The 19830-nt window shown below is 36.8% G+C and overlaps 1 protein-coding gene and 3 non-coding genes across 4 annotated transcripts; 2 read left to right on the forward strand and 2 right to left on the reverse strand.

Moving 5' to 3' along the window:
* Nucleotides 1–1352: 1352 nt before the first annotated feature.
* On the reverse strand, nucleotides 1353–17442 carry LOC144443641 (neuronal acetylcholine receptor subunit alpha-10-like; the record flags this gene model as incomplete). The annotated part of the gene is made up of 6 exons (XM_078133184.1): nucleotides 1353–1463; nucleotides 2143–2669; nucleotides 3313–3845; nucleotides 4499–4608; nucleotides 7664–7708; nucleotides 17260–17442. Coding segments are annotated over 6 exons (1509 nt in total), but the record flags the coding sequence as incomplete, so codon positions are not given.
* On the forward strand, nucleotides 12916–12988 carry Trnat-ugu (transfer RNA threonine (anticodon UGU)). The gene has a single exon. It is a non-coding gene; the product is annotated as a tRNA-Thr (tRNA).
* Nucleotides 15543–15615, forward strand: Trnat-ugu (transfer RNA threonine (anticodon UGU)). The gene has a single exon. It is a non-coding gene; the product is annotated as a tRNA-Thr (tRNA).
* Nucleotides 17443–18291: 849 nt separating the features above from the next.
* Nucleotides 18292–18364, reverse strand: Trnat-ugu (transfer RNA threonine (anticodon UGU)). Its single transcript has one exon. It is a non-coding gene; the product is annotated as a tRNA-Thr (tRNA).
* Nucleotides 18365–19830: the final 1466 nt, after the last annotated feature.

Here is a 19830-nt window from a genome sequence, read left to right on the forward strand (position 1 = left end):
AGAAAATGACTATACCTAACTTGGACCAGAAATTTGACGAATGATTTCATGTATGTATGTATGTATGTATGTATGTATGTATGTATGTATGTATGTATGTATGTATGTATGTATGTATGTATGTATGTATGTATGTATGTATGTATGTATGTATGTATGTATGTATGTATGTATGTATGTATGTATGTATGTATGTATGTATGTATGTATGTATGTATACTGACACTATCACATGTACTAATGGATGTACAAAATACCAAAGACTGTATCAAGACAGTCACAATATAATCTATAATTTGATATTTCAGCAAATTCCTGTCGAAGATGTCTCTCATCTCGTCATAGAAGACACTATTTTAACTCCGCACATGTTTGGAGCAGACTTAGAATCATTCACAACTACAGCGATAAGACCTGACATAACCATTATTGATACAACTAGCCACGAAGTTTTCCTAGTTGAAGTTTCAGTTCCATTTGATGGTCACATCGACAGGTGTGTGTGTGTGTGTGTGTGTGTGTGTGTGTGTGGGGGGGGGGGTGCTTCTGATAAACGACGTATACATTTATGTACGTAACATAGTAAATACGCTTTATTTAACAAATAAATATTCATATGATTCCAAAACATGAATACTGAAAATGGTACATATATTTGTTTTCCTTTCAATATCAGTCGGAAAAATAGCTAAATTCTGTGTCTGAAGATCTGTTGTAAAGTTAGGCGATGAGTGTGATGCCAAGAGATTGCCCCATAAATCTTGCCCGTCTCTTACAGACCAAGTCGTTAGCAAGTCCACTTAACATTTGGACTTGAGCCCGAATCCACTTCAATGCGCAATATTCTTGCGCCCAGTCCTGCGGTTTTTATACCCATCAGAAATCGACTAGAAAAGATAGGTGGTGTGCCGTGGTGAACAGGTTATCAAAATGATTAGTGCCCTCTATCACATCATTGTTAACGTGCAATAGCATAGAGTACAATCTTTTGATAGTAATACAATTTCAACGATACGATACACAACGCTCAGTCAAAACATTTACCGTGTATTTGACAAGAAAACGACCCACACAGGAAAATCATATTTTAATAAAATATCAACTAATCTTGAGGATCTATGTTCGAATCGATAATTTTTTGGGTGATGTTGACATGTATTAGGTCTACATTAATGATACTCATTCTTCGTGAATCTTGATCCATAAATAGCAACATACAAAATTTACAATTAAAAAAATACACGGACTACGATCATCTTAAAGTCATACATGCACCGGGGAAACTTTCGTGTACATCTCTCTTAAAATGTGTGTTCTTGCAATTGGTTACCTCAACTCGCCGCTGATGGCTACTACTCCCTCTTCCATGTGTAACTGGACTCTTGTCCCATTCTCATCGCCAGGGCTTCAGATGCATGATGGTCCTTATTTCTCTGAAGCTCTAGTTCTCTGCTCCAGTCATGCTAGTGGTGAGAATGGGACAGGAACACGGGCCAACAGCGGTGACTCTGGGTAACCGAGACTACTCCGTCTTCAACACCATCAATTAATGATATACAATTTTCCTGCAATTGAAAGATGAATACAGGAAGTTGATTCCGTATAATGCTAAAATACTTTAACGGTATGATAAATTAATTATGATAAATTATTCAAAATACACATTAGTAACACAATGTCAGCTATTACTTTTAAAGTAGACTGTAAGATACGTCGTGACGTTTCGCCCTCACCGGCCTCCTAGTGTTAGGGGTTGGCCGATGGTTGAGGGCGCACCGTCACGGCGTACCTTACAGACTACTTTTAAAGCTGAGGTAGATCTGTGGCAATGCCAAGCTTCTTTGAAATGATCTGGGACACCTCGAACAGTGTCCTGTGATATTATCGAGTTGAAATGTGTGAATTCCATGACTCTTTATAGTCAGTTTTATCCCAATTTGACAAACTATGTATCCTTCTGGCCCGGGTTCGGCTATGTAAGCCATTTTGCGGCGCCCTGACGCATCGACCATCCCTTGCCATATAGATTGTGGGACCGTTGAGGGCAAAGCGACACGATACATCTTCCAGTTTGACTTTGGTCTGACTAATGTGCATACGTCAGTGGATTTCTCGCCCATCATTTGTATTAAGATAACCAACAATTCCCGTTGTCAGCACCAGAACAACGATACCGTATATCCATAAAAACATCCTATCAAATAGTCTAGCTATTTCTTTCCACTCCTGTAGCCATGTGGCATTTCCTTGTTCACAAAAATCTTCGGTTCCACCAAAAGACATGGTGTTACCGGCGAAGTAAAAAGAATCTTTGATAATATTACTGTCATGGCCTGATTTTCCGTTTTGATCATGAACTACAGATAAGTATTCCTTTTGAACACAATCGTTGTACGATTTCAAGGTACATGCCATCTCATGTTTCAATTCATTTTGCTGCTCTGTTTTTCGTTTGAAAGAATTGACACGTGATTGTCTAACGTTTGGTTTGCACTCTTGTTGCACTCTGACGTGGGTACACACCAGCCGACGGAGGTACCTGAAGACGAATGCCCTCAACCAGGCAGGTGCTCTGCTATATGTGGGCTCTTGAAAATGTAAGTTCAGTGTGAATGCTGTTGTACCACACGAAACCGTAATTATTACAATAACGGAGACCAGGTATCGTTCTGTAACGAAAGAAGAGATTTGAGTTATTTTGAATTCAAGATACACACAACTTTCAAATAAAGCATAAACCTTCACATAGCACAGAGCTTCAAATCACTACTGAGTTTCCGAGTTTGACAAGCTGACTTTGTGAAAGTGAGTTGTACATCTACAAATTAATTTCAGATAGCCTTGTGTGTGTGTGTGTGTGTGTGTGTGTGTGTGTGTGTGTGTGTGTGTGTGTGTGTGTGTGTGTGTTTGTTTGTTTGTTTGTTTGTTTGTGTGTGTGTGTGTGTGTGTGCGCGCGTGAATGTATGTGAGTGACTGTGTGTGTGTTTGTAGTAGTAGTAGTAGTAGTAGTAGTAGTAGTAGTAGTAGTTGATTTTATCGTAAGTTGCCTAATCTTATCAAAACTAACTGAACTTCATCCACGAAGGAGTGTCGCGACAAAAATGAAACTATCAAAGACAATCGTTGATGGCGCTGTACACAATCTGCTATATATGACTCGTAAATGACTAGTTACAAAAGAGCCGAGTGTGTGAAGCGCCGGCTACGGCTGTATTTACAGACAAGAACACGGGATATCTAGTATTTACAGGTGTATTTTGCATTTCAATGATATAACCGAATTGAAATCGAGTGAAACTACGACTAACTTACGAAGATATGGCGTAGTTTCCGAATTAGGTGGCATGTAGTGCGAGGCTGTAGTGAGGAAAACCATCAACGCCAACATACTGGACACACTCAGTGTCACTCGTTCTCCTGAGTCTGACGGCATGTAGAAGCCAATCACCACCAATACAGACACCAGACACACCGGGAAGATTATGTTCAATACATAGAACATAGAACGGCGTTTGATGTCAAGTGTATAGGTAATGTCTGAGAAAGACTCTGCACAACATGGATAACTGAGAACGTGTCTTGCTATGTGCATGTCAGATAAATCCCACTCTCCATTGCTCATGAAATTGTCGCCTGTACTTGAATTATCGGCTATGATGTCAACTAAATCTATCGAATAGGACCAGGAAGCAAACTTAAATAGACAACGTTGATGGTCAAACGGAAAGAAAGTAGCGTCGATAGAACAACTTGATTTCAAGACCATTGGTTGTAGTGCAGTCACTTGTCCTGATGACGTCACCTTGGCATCAGTGTCAAAATGACGAATAAATTCCTGTTCCACACTGCAATGAAAACAAATAAAAGAGTCAGTTTTTGTGATCTCTGTGTGACATATGTACAACAAGGAACCGTATAGAGCAGCAAGGTAACTATGGAAAACATAGAGCAGCAAGGTAACTATGGGAACCACAGGGCAGCAAGGTAACTATCGGAAAGGTAGAGCAGCAAAGTAACCATGGGAACCGTAGGGCGGCAACTATGGGAAAAGTAGAGCAACATTGCCAACAAGGAAACTATCATGGAAACCGTAGGGTGGCAACTATGGGAAAAATAGAGCAGCAAGGTAAATATGGGAACCGTAGAGCAACAAGATAAATATGGGAACCGTAGAACAGTAAGGTTATCTGTCATTATGGGAACCGTAGTTCAGCAAGGTAGCGTACTGTATTATTGTAATGTTGTGGCATGTGCCGTGTGTCGTGTGTTTCTTGGGACATGTTGTTAGCATCTGACACTATATGATCTATAATGGTATTCCTGGAAGAGGGTGGATGGTGGGGGGTGGGCCGGGGTTACCGATGGGTGGACCTCCCCTATTTTAGATATGACAAACCCATAATAGGTAAGTACGTGTATAGATGACCATTTTGTGGGATTGTGTGACGGTAATATCCCATCTCCCAGTATGTATCTAGTCAAGTCGATAGAATATTACCTTCCATATAGCGTAATGTCAGGTTGCCATATTTCTTGTACCGGTATCTGTATCTCATCGATACCATCGTAGTTGGTATCATTCCACCTCAAGAATTCATCATTCCATTTCTGCAGTTACAGATCAAAATAAAAATAAATGCATACCGACGTTCTTCATCACCTAACATATATACCGCATACTGATAGCAACAGCGAGTGCCGCAGTACTGCTGATAAGATATAAATTGCCTACAAAACAAAGTCACAAATAAACAACGACAACAGGTGGCGCCCTCGGGTTGCAACTCCTTAGGTACGCCACGACTGGGCGCCCTCACACATCGGTCAAACCCTTTCACAGTGAGAGGAGGCCGGTGAGGGGTGAACGACCCAACGTATCTTACAGTCTTATAGTAATGCTGTGGCTTTAAAGTCACTAAAATTCATATCTGGATTAGATCTTCACCAAAATGTAAGTAATTGGCCTTTTAAACTTCCCATAAAGTTAATCTGCAAAGAAGCCACTTGAGATCAAACCAGAATGGAAACACACTGTAATAAATCTATATTGGATAGGATTGGCGAATTCCACCAGTTTACAAACAATAAAAAGCCCAACGTTTGAATAGGGCTGGAATAAAAAAATATTACAAATTCAAAAAAATTAGCGGGTTCTTTCCTCCCTTAGGTTAACACACATTTATCCTTATTCATGTAATTGCAATAATCTATCTCTGAGTCAGGGGACACATTTACGTCACAAAATAAGTTTTGTTGTGAAATATAATTCATCTGGACTGTCATCCAACTGTCTAAGTTTTAAAAAGAGAATTAAAAGTGGTTACGTGGATGAAAAATTGGTATTTATTTTGGATTTATAAAAGAACTTTACAATGTTTTCCAACTTGAAGAAAATAAGTGACATGGCATATACCAATCGAGTCCGTGTTTGTACATCAATAAACTTAGCTATACAATTTTTGTACATACAATAACATTTGCACACTTTGTGACGTGGTAGATGTTATTTCAGATTGGGCTTTCAAGTAGGAAAAACATAGTCGAGTTATTTTATCAATTAAAAACCCCAAATAAAAAAAAAAAAATTCGCATCCATATGGTCACTTTAAATAATAAATACTCAGTGCATATAGTATTAAAAATGGGAAATGGGCATCATGATGCTGATACCACTGTTTAAAGCGCCCCCGTGTGGATGAAATATATTACATCATCCTTTGGTGCTATGTCTGGTGTAAGATTCATTTACTAAATTGATACGATTAATAGTCTTTCGATGGGGTTTTCATGGCAGCTGTGATAATTGCCGCTGCTAATTCTCTATCTATACCGGCCATTACTTTATTCGCAGCCTCGTTCGTCACAATCAACCATGACAATATATCTAAGACTAAAGGAGAACCTACTTATTAGTACCGATCTCATTGTCACTAGACCAACACTGACTCATTCTGTAACGTTTTATTTAAAAAATAAACTATCAGAGTACAATACGCCAACATGTCATAGTATTTCCAGGTAACTTCATGTAGGCTCATGAATATTTTTTACAAGCTTCACTCGCAAGTTATATTGTTGTAATGATCCCCTCTCTCTCTCTCTCTCTCTCTCTCTCTCTCTCTCTCTCTCTCTCTCTCTCTCTCTCTCTCTCTCTCTCTCTCTCTCTCTCTCTCTCTCTCTCTCTCTCTCTCTCTCTCTCTCTCTCTCTCTCTCTCTCTCTCTCTCTCTATCTTTTTTCTCCCCCCCTCTCTCTCTCCCCCCCTCTCTCTCTCTCACTCTCTCTCTCTCTCTCTCTCTCTCTCCCTCTCCCTCTCTCTCCTATCTTTTTTCTCCCCCCTCTCTCTCTCCCCCCTCCCCCCCCTCTCTCTCTCTCTCTCTCTCTCTCTCTCTCCTCTCTCTCTCCTATCTTTTTTCTCCCCCCTCTCTCTCTCTCTCTCTCTCTCTCCCTCTCTCTCCTATCTTTTTTCTCCCCCCTCTCTCTCTCTCTCACTCTCTCGCTCTCTCTCTCCCTCTCTCTCTCCTATCTTTTTTCTCCCCCCTCTCTCTCTCCCCCCTCTCTCCTCTCTCTCTCTCTCTCTCTCTCTCTCTCTCTCTCTCTCTCTCTCTCTCTTTCTTTCTCTCTCTCTCTATATATATATGACGACATGTCTGTCTTCTATAATTGTTGATGTTTTAACAAATGAAAGCGGTCAAAGTGTACCAAGCTTAACCTGTGGACCATTTGTTATTATCGGACGTTTTGACCCATGTTAGATCGAGGAAATATACTATTATTCAAATTTATAAATAGATTTAACTTTTTTTTGAAATCATTAATAGTTTAGCGTTATTTTATTTGTTGTGTAGTTACATTTTATCTGTAGATCATTTATATATATATATATATATATATATATATATATATATATCATAAATTGTGTTCTTCTATGACGTAATTTCGTGTCAAATAAACTGTACTCTACTCTACTCTACTCTACTCTACTCTACTCTACTCTAGATAGCTAGTAACCGGGTGATATTGATCATATTGGCAGTATCGTGTCACCCCTCATTACTGCCAAGGCCCGTCCAAAAACAGCGAAGGTTCCAAACCTATAGGTCAGAGTGTGTACTGAAACCAGAATGTTCGTCACATGGCCGATCTACCCTCTAGGATAAAAGATTGCCCTTGCAGTGAATGCCTGCGTGGTATTTTCCGGCACCAGGCAATTTATTTGAAAAAAAGATTGCGTCATTTCCCCTTCCCCTTAAATTAATATTCCTTTTTATGATTTATGACATTTAGAATTATGAGTGGCATGCATGGTTAGCAGTTTTATTATCCACAAATAATCATCACATGGGAAGCCTGATTAGCATTGTCAAAATACTCATATCATGGTGACAACAGCTGTTGTAACGTCCTTCAGATTAAACTTTTTAACTTGATTGATTTGCCCATAAATCTACTCAGGCAAGGACGTGCATCTTTCGCCTTATTACTTGTATTCTCCGTGGCAGCTTGTCAACAAAATAGATTACTATTATCCATTAAATAAAGTTGCTAATAATAGAGTACTCATCGTGTTTATTGTATCATAGTTATTGTATCATAGCTATTGTATCATGGCTATTGTACTATAGTTATTGTAACATAGTTATTGTAATGATATGAAATTCTTACCTGACTAAACCAACCTTTAAGATATATCATCTGGTCATTTTCGTTCTGTGTGTGGAGAATAATAAAATATTTAGCTTATTTGAATATGTATGTATGTATGTATGTATGTATGTATGTATGTATGTATGTATGTATGTATGTATGTATGCATGTATGTATGTGCGTACGTACGTACGTACGCACGTGTATATATATATATATAGGTTCGTATGAAACTGTTGGTTTTATTCTATTAGTCATCCATGTACTGTAGCTTGATAAAGGTGTGCTAGACACACTGAAACGTCGCTATCAAGATTTCAACTTGGGATTGGAAGTAAATGACGACTTCGAACTTTTGCTATCTATCCATCGAGTCACTTATATTGTCTCTATATATATATATATAAACAAGTGCTGTTAAAACTGACATTTGTTTCATTTCGATCAAACTGCTTCAAAACTCTTCCCGACAAACTGTTACAATTATACAGCGCGTGGTTTACTCGAGAGACTGAACTGGTAAAGTTAATTAAAACTAATATCTATAAATGTGTACTTTCCAAATTATAGTGGCGTCTCAGTTATGATATTTGGAAGTAAACGTGCGCATCACAGAACTAAACATCAACATTAATTAAGGAGCTCAAGTAAAGAATTCGTTATATTTAGAACTATCATCGAGGTGATGGTGGGCTACGATCGTTTTACAGCGATCGTGTGTGTAATGGTCACATAATTATACTATGAGCAGTTATTATATTACAACTGTTACAGCCTGAGCTTACAGTTCTGTTGACATGAGATATTAACTCAAGTTCGAAACTGCATGCCCATTCCGTTAAGGCTGTAAGGTGAGAAAAGTGATATCTCACCCCACTGATAATAACTATCCAGTGGCATGTGATCACGTGTTATATTCATGACACGTATGCCATTATTTAAATTATGAGTGACGTTATACAGAGACAAGTTTTATACTTTATCTTCAACGGGGAGTTTAAAACTCATTTTAACAGATTCAATATTCTGAAAAAATGAACCATAATTAGAGGCCCACTCCAGATAAGGATTACAATTGTATGTAAAAAATAAAATAGTTGTCCTGCAGGGCTGGAGAAATAGTTGCCCTGTAGGGCTGTAGAAATAGTAGATCAAGAACAAATTGATAATCATATCTAATTCATATGGCTCCATTTATTATGAGACAAAGTCAACGTGAGAACAAGAGATGGACTTTAGTGTATGGTAATTCTGCGCAACCGCTATGCGCATTTTTGTGACATTTATGATTATGCTTTGTTCAAGTTCAAATTTAATTTTTGGCGTGCTGTTAAATTTAATTGTAAAAGTTACCCATGGGAATCAAGTTAAACCTCACATTCTACGTTATTCGCCATGTTTTGGCCTACATTAATAAATACAAATGCTGAAACTGTCAAACTGACACGTACACAGATTCACATTCACACGGTCAAATTGTGTTTACACTATGTGTAATCAATATACATCATGTATATATTTGTATGCATATTAACTAGTAAACTAGTTCTATATATCAAGCTATGTTCAGCACTTTCTTCCAACACAGCCTCCTTGTGTGGTTAGAGCACTGGTCTTGTAAACCAGGGGTCGTGAGTTCGAATCTCATAGGGGGCTAATAATTTAGTTTTATTCAAAGAATGATTTATTTCTTCGATATGCAAATATGGCGTAATAATAATGGTCTGTTTCGTTATCATGGAAACAGAAAAAATCCAATGACAATCATTATTACATTATCATAAAATACAATTTTTAAAATTCCGTCCTGACAACTTTAGTTTCATACTTCTTGTAAGATTGCCACAGCTGTGTATATTCAAATGCATTTGATTCTTGGATTGTAGGTTTGTTATTAAAGCAATGTCACTGACTCACAACTAGCAGCTGATATGATAAATGATTCCTCTATGAGATTGTGTTTACTCCTAACTGTATATAGTTCTCGTGGAGACAGAGTATTTTTCACCACTAACACAACAACTAAAAACCATAATTGAGGGAACGTACTTGAAATAACGTTACCGTAAACATGGTAAAGAGCTGTTGGTTTACCAGGATAAGGGGGGGGGGTGTAATGAAAATGAGGATATAGTGAAAATAGTGAAGGCGATTTGTTGACTAAATGCTACACATAAGCATTGAAATGCCACCTTATTACATTTATGGTTACAATATTAAGCCAAATATCACCAATAATGTTGACGCACAACCATTGTTAGCACTGAAGTTATTCTAGCGGTAAACTTATTCATATTTTCACAAGAATTACGTTTATTACTCCAAAATCATGCATGAAGTATATATTTAACAAGTGAAGTATACATTTAAAAAAATATAAATTCATGGGAAAAGAAGGTGTGCCACAATTCCATAAATTGAAGATTAGATACAAATTTGTCTAAGTATCCGAAGGGTTGAGCCAACCATGGAATCAATTTCAGTCTGTACAGTCACGCAAGTAAAATAAGAACGAGTTTACCAGTTCACGCGAGGTTTCGAACTTTCTTGTGTAGGTAGCTAGGACGCATGCGCTAAACACTGTTACCAGCGGCAACAGCAGAACAGCAGTAACTTTGTGCAAAACTGTTCCAAACAACCGGAGAGAGAGACCATACTACGAATATTACTACGTTATATACTGTATGTATGTATGTATGTATGTATGTATGTATGTATGTATGTATGTATGTATGCATGCATGCATGCATGCATGCATGCATGCATGTATGCATGTATGTATGTATGTATGCATGTATGTGTGTATGTATGTATGTATGTATGTATGTATGTATGTATGTATGTATGCATGCATGCATGCACGTACGTACGTACGTACGTACGCACATATGCACATACATATATACATGTGTGTGTGTCACTCTGGGCTGGCTGGATAGATGGAAGGATGGATTGACATGGATGGATGGATGGATGGATGGATGGATGCATAACTACATTCTTTCTCTCTCTGTAGGTGTGGGTGTACTCTGTGTGTGTGTGTGTGTGTGTGTGTGTGTGTGTGTGTGTGTGTGTGCTCTGAGGAGTGCAGATGGGTGGGGCAACATGAATATCACAAATGTGTGAACATATAAAAAAACCCAATATATTTAGCCACATAACAGCGTTCTCAGCTCTGTGGTTAGAGTACTGGTCTAATAATCAACACAACGACGCAACCTATTTCTGTTTAATATGATATTTGGCCAAAAAAATGTCCTCATTAAACCAACAGAAGACGAACTGACCTATGAAGTCACCTTTGACTACAGATAAATAGTTCAGTGTAAGTCCCGCTTGGCAACTAATAAACTGTATGATAGCGTAACTGTAAATAGTAGGAACATATTGTAATAGGTAATACATATATATATACATACATACATAATATATATATCTATATATATATATATATATATATATATATATATATATATATATATATATATATATATATATATATATATATATATATATATATATATAATGTATTATATTTATAATGTATTATGTCGCCTGATGATCGCAACAGCGTGAAACACAGTAACGGCTCCTGTGTATCTTACTTGCTACTGTTATTTCGTTCTGTGTGTGGAGAATAATAAAATATTTAGCTTATTTGAATATGCATATATATATTGTATATTTACTTTCTCTTTTTAGATATTTTATGTAATCAGAAACGTTAACATCTTTTGTCACAAAACAAGTCATATCAAAAACATCCATGTCTACACAGTACACTCTCGTCTAAAGACCAATGGCTTACATGTAAATAGTTGTAAAATGTTGAGTAGTCCTCATCATGTCGTCACCTCTATAAACACCATAAGATGGTGTTTAATGTCGTGGACGGTGGAAGGCAAACATAAAATGATATATTAAACATTACACTAAAATAGTTTAATTAAGTTTTTATGTAAATTCATTTTACCCAAGTACAAAACTTATCAATTGGAGCTTGTGCCACTACAAGTACAAACGTAACTACATGTATTCATTATATTTAGAATCAATTATCACATTCAGCTTGGAAATAAACAAGTCCTGTTAAAACTGACATTTGTTTCATTTCGATCAAACTGCTTCAAAACTCTTCCCGACAAACTGTTACAATTATACAGCGAGTGGTTTACTCGAGAGACTGAACTGGTAAAGTTAATTAAAACTAATATCTATAAATTTGTACTTTCCCAAATTATAGTGGCGTCTTTGTTATGATCTGTTGAAGTAAATGTGCGCATCACAGAACTAAACATCAACATTACATGTAATTAAGGAGTTCAAGTAAAGAATTCGTTATATTTAGAACTATCATCGAGGTGATGGTTGGCTACGATCGTTTTACAGCGATCGTGTGTGTAATGGTCACATAATTATACTATGGGCAGTTATTATATTACAACTCTTACAGCCTGAGCTTACAGTTCTGTTGACATGAGATATCAACTCAAGTTCGAAACTGCATGCCCATCCCGTAAAGGCTGTAAGGTGAGAAAAGTGATATCTCACCCCACTGATAATAACTATCCAGTGGCATGTGATCACGTGTTATATTCATGACACGTATGCCATTATTTAAATTATGAATGACGTTATACAGAGACAAGTTTTATACTTTATCTTCAACGGGGAGTTTAAAACTCATTTTAACAGATTCAATATTCTGAAAAAATGAACCATAATTAGAGGCCCACTCCAGATTAGGATTACAATTGTATGTAAAAAATAAAATAGTTGTCCTGCAGGGCTGTAGAAATAGTTGCCCTACAGGGCTGTATAAATAGTAGATCAAGAACAAATTGATAATCATATCTAATTCATATGGCTCCATTTATTATGAGACAAAGTCAACGTGAGAACAAGAGATGTACTTTAGTTTATGGTAATTCTGCGCAGCCGCTATACGCATACTTTTTGTGACATTTATGATTATGCTTTGTTCAAGTTCAAATTTAATTTTTGGCGTGCTGTTAAATTTAATTGTAAAAGTTACCCATGGGAATCAAGTTAAACCTCACATTCTACGTTATTCGCCATGTTTTGGCCTACATTTATAAATACAAATGCTGAAACTGTCAAACTGACACGTACACAGATTCAATTCACACGGTCAAATTGTGTTTACACTATGTGTAATCAATATATACATCATGTATATATTTGTATGCATATTAACTAATAAACTAGTTCTATATATCAAGCTATGTTCATCACTTTCTTCTAACACAGCCTCCTTAGCTCAGTGGTTAGAGCACTGGTCTTGTAAACCAGGGGTCGTGAGTTCGAATCTCACAGGGGGCTAATAATTTAGTTTTATTCAAAGAATGATTTATTTCTTCGATATGCAAATATGGCGTAATAATAGTCTGTTTCTTTATCTGGAAACAGCAAAACTCCAACGAAAATCATTATTACATTATCATAAAATACAACTTTTTAAAATTCTCCTGACAACTTTAGTTTCATACTTCTTGTAAGATTGCCACAGCTTTGTATATTCAAATGCATTTGATTCTTGGATTGTAGGTTTGTTATTAAAGCAATGTCACTGACTCACAACTAGCAGCTGATATGATAAATGATTCCTCTGTGAGATTGTGTTTACTCCTAACTGTAAACAGTTTTTCACCACTAACACAACAACTAAAAACCATAATTGAGGGAACGTACTTGAAGTAACGTTACCGTAAAGAGCTGTTGGTTTACCAGGATGAGGTGGGGGGGGGGGGGGGGTGTAATGAAAATGAGGATATAGTGAAAATAGTGAAGGCGATTTTTTGACTGAATGCTACACGCAATCATTGAAATGCCACCTTATTTATATGATTACATTTATGGTTACAATATTAAGCCAAATATCACCAATAATGTTGACGTACAACCATTGTTAGCACTGAAGTTATTCTAGAGGTAAACTTATTCATATTTTCACAAGAATTACGTTTATTACTCCAAAATCATGCATGAAGTATATATTTAACAAATGAAGTATACATTAAAAAATATGAATTCATGGGAAAAGAAGATGTGCCACAATTTCACAAATTGAAGATTCGATAGAAATTTGTCTAAGTATCCGAAGGGTTGAGCCAACCATGGAATCAATTTCAGTCTGTACAGTCACGCAGGTAAAATGAGAACGAGTTTACCAGTTCACGCGAGGTTTTGAACTTTCTTGTGTAGGTAGCTAGGACGCATGCGCTAAACACTGTTACCAGTGGCAACAGCCGAACAGCAGTAACTTTGTGCAAAACTGTTCCAAACAACCGGAGAGAGAGAGAGAGAGAGAGAGAGAGAGAGAGAGAGAGAGAGAGAGAGAGAGAGAGAGAGAGAGAGAGAGAGAGAGAGAGAGAGAGAGAGAGAGAGAGAGAGAGAGAGAGAGAGAGAGAGAGAGAGAGAGAGAGAGAGAGAGAGAGAGAGAGAGAGAGAGAGAGAGAGAGAGAGAGAGAGAGAGAGAGAGAGAGAGAGAGAGAGAGAGAGAGAGAGAGAGGCCATACTACGAATATTATTACGTTACATACTGTATAAACAAGCGTTTAAAGACAGAGATGTTTTTTTATCGTGCAAATCAAGGATGGACAAGTTCGTAGAGGAGCTACCAAAAGCACTTATTTTGTACTTGTTTTTGTCCAGAGTAGACTGCAAACTTTTCGATTAGCTGTTTGTAACTGTCAACAACTTTGATATTTCTTTCATTTCGATCAAACTGCTTCAAAACTCTTCCTGACAAACTGTTACAATTATACAGCTGCAGCGAGTGGTTTACTCGAGAGACTGAACTGGTAAAGTTAATTAAAACTAATATCTATAAATTTGTACTTTCCAAATTATAGTGGCGTCTTAGTTATGATCTGTTGAAGTAACTGTGCGCATCACAGAACTAAACATCAACATTAATTAAGGAATTCAAGTAAAGACTTGGTTATATTTAGAACTATCATCGAGGTGATGGTGGGCTACGATCGTTTTACAGCGACCGTGTGTGTAATGGTCACATAATTACACTATGAGCAGTTATTATATTACAACTGTTACAGCCCGAGCTTACAGTTCTGTTGACACGAGATATCAACTCAAGTTCGAAACTGCATGCCCACCCCATAAAGGCTGTAAGGTGAGAAAAGTGATATCTCACCCCACTAATAATAACTATCCAGTGGCATGTGATCACGTGTTATACTCATGACACGTATGCCATTATTTAAATTGTGAGGACGTGGAACAGAGACAAGTTTTATACTTTATCTTCAAAGCGGAGATTAAAATTCATTTTAACAGATTCAATATTCTGAAACAAATGAACCATAATTTAGAGGCCCACTCCAGATTAGGATTACAATTGTATGTAAAAAATAAAATAGTTGTCCTGCAGGGCTGTAGAAATAGTTGCCATGCAGGGCTGTAGAAATACTAGATCAAGAACAAAATGATAATCATATTTAATTCGTATAGCTCCATTTATTATGAGACAAAGTCAACGTGAGAACAAGAGATGGACTTTAGTTTATGGTAATTCTGCGCAGCTGATATGCACATACTTTTTGTGACATCTATAATTATGCTTTGTTCAAGAGTCACATTTGATTTTTCGTGTGCTGCTAGATTTAATTGTAAAAGTTACCAATGGGAATCAAGTTAAACCTCACATTCTACGTTATTCGCCATGTGTTGGCCTACATTTATAAATACAAATGCTGAAACTGTCAAACTGACACGTACACAGATTCACATTCACACGGTCAAATTGTGTTTACACTATGTGTAATCAATATACATCATGTATATATTTGTATGCATATTAACTAGTAAACTAGTTCTATATATCAAGCTATGTTCAGCACTTTCTTCCAACACAGCCTCCTTAGCTCAGTGGTTAGAGCACTGGTCTTGTAAACCAGGGGTCGTGAGTTCGAATCTCATAGGGGGCTAATAATTTAGTTTTATTCAAAGAATGATTTATTTCTTCGATATGCAAATATGGCGTAATAATAATGGAAAAACGTTACAATGAAAATCATTATTACATTATCATAAAATATAACTTTTTAAAATTCCGTCCTGACAACTTTAGTTTCATACTTCTTGTAAGATTGCCAAAGCTTTGTATATTCAAATGCATTTGATTCTTGGATTGTAGGTTTGTTATTAAAGCAATGTCACTGACTCACAACTAGCAGCTGATATGATAAATGATTCCTCTATGAGATTGTGTTTACTCCTAACTGTATATAGTTCTCGTAAGAGAGAGTATTTTTCAATACTAACACTAAACATCATCTCTGTCTTTAAACGCTTGTTTATACAGTATGTAACATAGTAATATTCGTAGTATGGTCTCACCATTTAAATAATGGCATACGTGTCATGAATATAACACGTGATCACATGTCACTGGATACTTATTATTAGTGGGGTGAGATATCACTTTTCTCACCTTACAGCCTTTACTGGGTGGGCATGCAGTTTCGAACTTGAGTTGATATCTCATGTCAACAGAACTGTAAGTTCAGGCTGTAACAGTTGTAATATGATAACTGCTCATAGTATAATTATGTGACCATTACACACACGATCGCTGTTAAACGATCGTAGCCCACCATCACCTCGATGATAGTTCTAAATATAACGAATTCTTTACTTGAGCTCCTTAATTAATGTTGATGTTTAGTTCTGTGATGCGCACATTTACTTCAACAGATCATAACTGAGACGCCACTATAATTTGGAAAGTACACATTTATATATATTAGTTTTAATTAACTTTACAAGTTCAGTCTCTCGAGTAAACCACTCGCTGTATAATTGTAACAGTTTGTCGGGAAAAGTTTTGAAGCAGTTTGATCGAAATGAAACAAATATCAAAGTTGGTGAAAGTTAAAAACAGCTAATCGAAAAGTTTGCAGTCTACTCTGGACAAGAAAAAAAGGAGTACAAAATAAATGCCTTTGGTAACTCCTCTACGAACTTGTCCATCCTTGGTTTGCACGATAAAAACATATCTGTCTTTAAACACTTGCACAGGAACAAGTCATTCTGTACAGCTGACATCGAAAACGTTTGGTAGAACAGGGACAGTATGCACCTTTCGTTTTTAATCTGTCACTGATGTATTACGTCATATATATAATAATAATATGTATTCGGTACTACAGGCCATTGGCCTTAAATATACATATCTGAATAAAGAATAATGGTTCATGGTCACAAAAGTGTGTTCAACATAGAATAAATATATACATTATCTTATGTAGAGACTCTTGTGGTTTTATATATTCACACGAAGCTACAAAAGACACTTTACTATTAGCGTTTTTGTTTAATTGTGCTAATAAAAGTGATGATTTATTATTACATCAAAATATACAGAGTAAACAATGATTACTTGGAGTAGTTGCGTCATTTAAGGGTGAAAACGGACAGTTTTTGACAAAGTCCATCGACCTGATCAGGCGACACATTACTCGTAATTAATTAGAACCATTGGTTGTCATACAAGGACTAGTTACATAATTATGATTTACCTAGCTGATGAAGATTGCTGTCAATTTGAAACCATGACGGTCTTAACTTACCACATCAATAATCTGTATAGGTGTCATACGATGTGTCACAGTCACAGGTGTAGAGACATTTTTGACTGGTCTTACAAACCTTGGATAGTTCTCCAACAAAGTCTTCACTAGCTGACCACCAAGAGTGGACGTATCCACAGACGTAACTGTAACAAAAGTATGGATTTTTACTAGTAATGACAAATAAATGTACAAACAACACAGACATGAGAAACACCATCATCATTATCGTCGTCGTCGTCGTCGTCGTTATAATCAATCATCGTCATCGAGATGGTCAGTGAACACGCGAAAGTGATGTTGTGAAACATGTTTTCGAGCTGCTCAATAATGTTCTATCTTTGTTGACTAGGTACAGTCATCAAAGACATAGTTTCTTTCAAACGTTATCCACTATTTATCCGGATTTTATGGATAAGGATGACGAGATCTAGACTAAGTTCACTGTAATAATGTCAAGTATAGATAAAACTATTGGAATGATGACAGCAAAATTCATTATAGATTGTTTCAGGATCAGGGACAGTATTTGATTTTCTTTTTGTTTTGCATTGTAGTCTTTATATACGTATTTATTTCTCAGCTGATTTCAGCTTTTGGCTCTCCGGGGATAAACAGAGGTATATTCCGTTATTGGAATAAATAAAGACTTGATTCTTGAATAATGAGTACATGTAATTTTTATAACTAGCCACACACTGGAATCGAACGAAATAAAATAAATCCAGTCACAAATAAAATCGATTCAAAACGTTATTATAAACAACATCACATTGTATTTGAAGAATCTAAAAATAAATACGCCATCTGTACTGTTTTCGACACCGCAACATAATGGGTACTGGCCAAGTACACATATCGTACTGTCAATGGGCCAAATATGGAGTACTGGCCAAGAATATAATTACTTGTACATATCAATCAATGATGTCAATGAAATGTTTTGACGGTAGTCGAATAAACGTCATCGTGACATCGTGTTGTATTTTTTTGTATACATTTATTGAATTTCCATGGTAAAAGTAAAATAATAGCCCCCTGTGAGATTTGAACTCACGACCCCTGGTTTACAAGACCAGTGCTCTAACCCCTGAGCTAAGGAGGCCTACACACCAACGCCCTCACTTAACAATGCCTTAGCTAATACAATATGCAAATCAGTCTATTGATACCAGACGACCAGAGTGCGTGTTAACGTGTTAGCAGCACTTTTTAACAGGCCAGCAATTTTACTCGTTCCACAAATTGATACGATTTTGCTCCTATCTAATTGTAAACGTAAAAGTAAAAATGTGAAGAGTACGGGGCACTAAGTACATACGAACTGTAGTTTATAATAAAGCACGCGAACATTTCTACGGCTTGTATGTTGTCAGGAAAAGAATGTGTGCTTGATTCCACATTGACAATACAATATGGTTTGAGTAGTGTGCCTTCTATAGCAAGCAGGTGGTATTGTATTAGGAATGTGAAAACGAAAAAAAAATGAATAAAATCGATAAATAACTACGATTCAGTAACGACGTAATTTTGTCTGCAGACTTTAAATTCCCCGAGAGACGTTTTATTAGAAACGCCAATTATCGTTTCGACGTTAAATTAATAAAAAAACAAGCCTACAGGGTTAGCATTACGTAAGTATTATGTGTGTTCGAGATAGTTCACACCCTTTGTATTTGAAACAACGTCGGCATCAGAGGGGACTTTGAAGACAAACCCAATGGGTTTGCAAAGAAACATCGACAAGCGCGACCACGTGATGGAGTATGGAGTATAGGCATTTCCAAGCTGTATTGACATTTGTACTGTACTACTAAACTATACCTAAACCAGACACACGGGTACCAATAAACGACTCTGCTCATTCACCCTAGATATAATGTTTATAAAGCGTAAACTTAAAATCGCAGCTAACTTGAACAGATTAAACGATCCATTTTGTTGCATTAAAAATCTAGACACATATTATCGGAAGGAACCTACATTACATTACATAAAGGTAAATGTCACGTGATAGGTAAAACCCAACGTTATTGCGTCAGGCTCATTGTTACCACACAGTTTAGTTTCTTGGAATCTGTCGGCTACGCTCATAGCTTTCATAGGCACAGCCGACAGCATGGGTTTCCGGAGACTACTTTGTCAGCTATCGCTTTCCTAGAGAAAGTATACGCACAGCCGACAGTTTCCGGAGACTACACTGCCGGCTATGTTTTTCCTAGTAAACTCGTAGGCAGAGTCGACAGATTCCATCTGAAGATTGAAAAGTGACGATGTTGGCTACCATATCGTAACTAAGCAACATACCCAAAAAGCTAACACACATCAATCATTCAGGCATGTCGTATAGAGTGACCAACGTTTTAAGCAAATTATTATAACATTTTCAAAATCGAGAAAACAAACCAGACATGTATGCTATTTGGGCCATACATCATGAAGGTCACGTGGTTTACGTGAATACTTCATATATTGGTAATATTCACACTCATTTTCAAAGTTATCTCCGTTCTTTACCTCGTCTACGTCGATTCATTTAATCATTAGGCTGGAGTCAAAACTTACGGCGGG

Source organism: Glandiceps talaboti, chromosome 12 (assembly GCF_964340395.1).
Source record: "Glandiceps talaboti chromosome 12, keGlaTala1.1, whole genome shotgun sequence".
NCBI lineage: Eukaryota > Metazoa > Hemichordata > Enteropneusta > Spengelidae > Glandiceps > Glandiceps talaboti.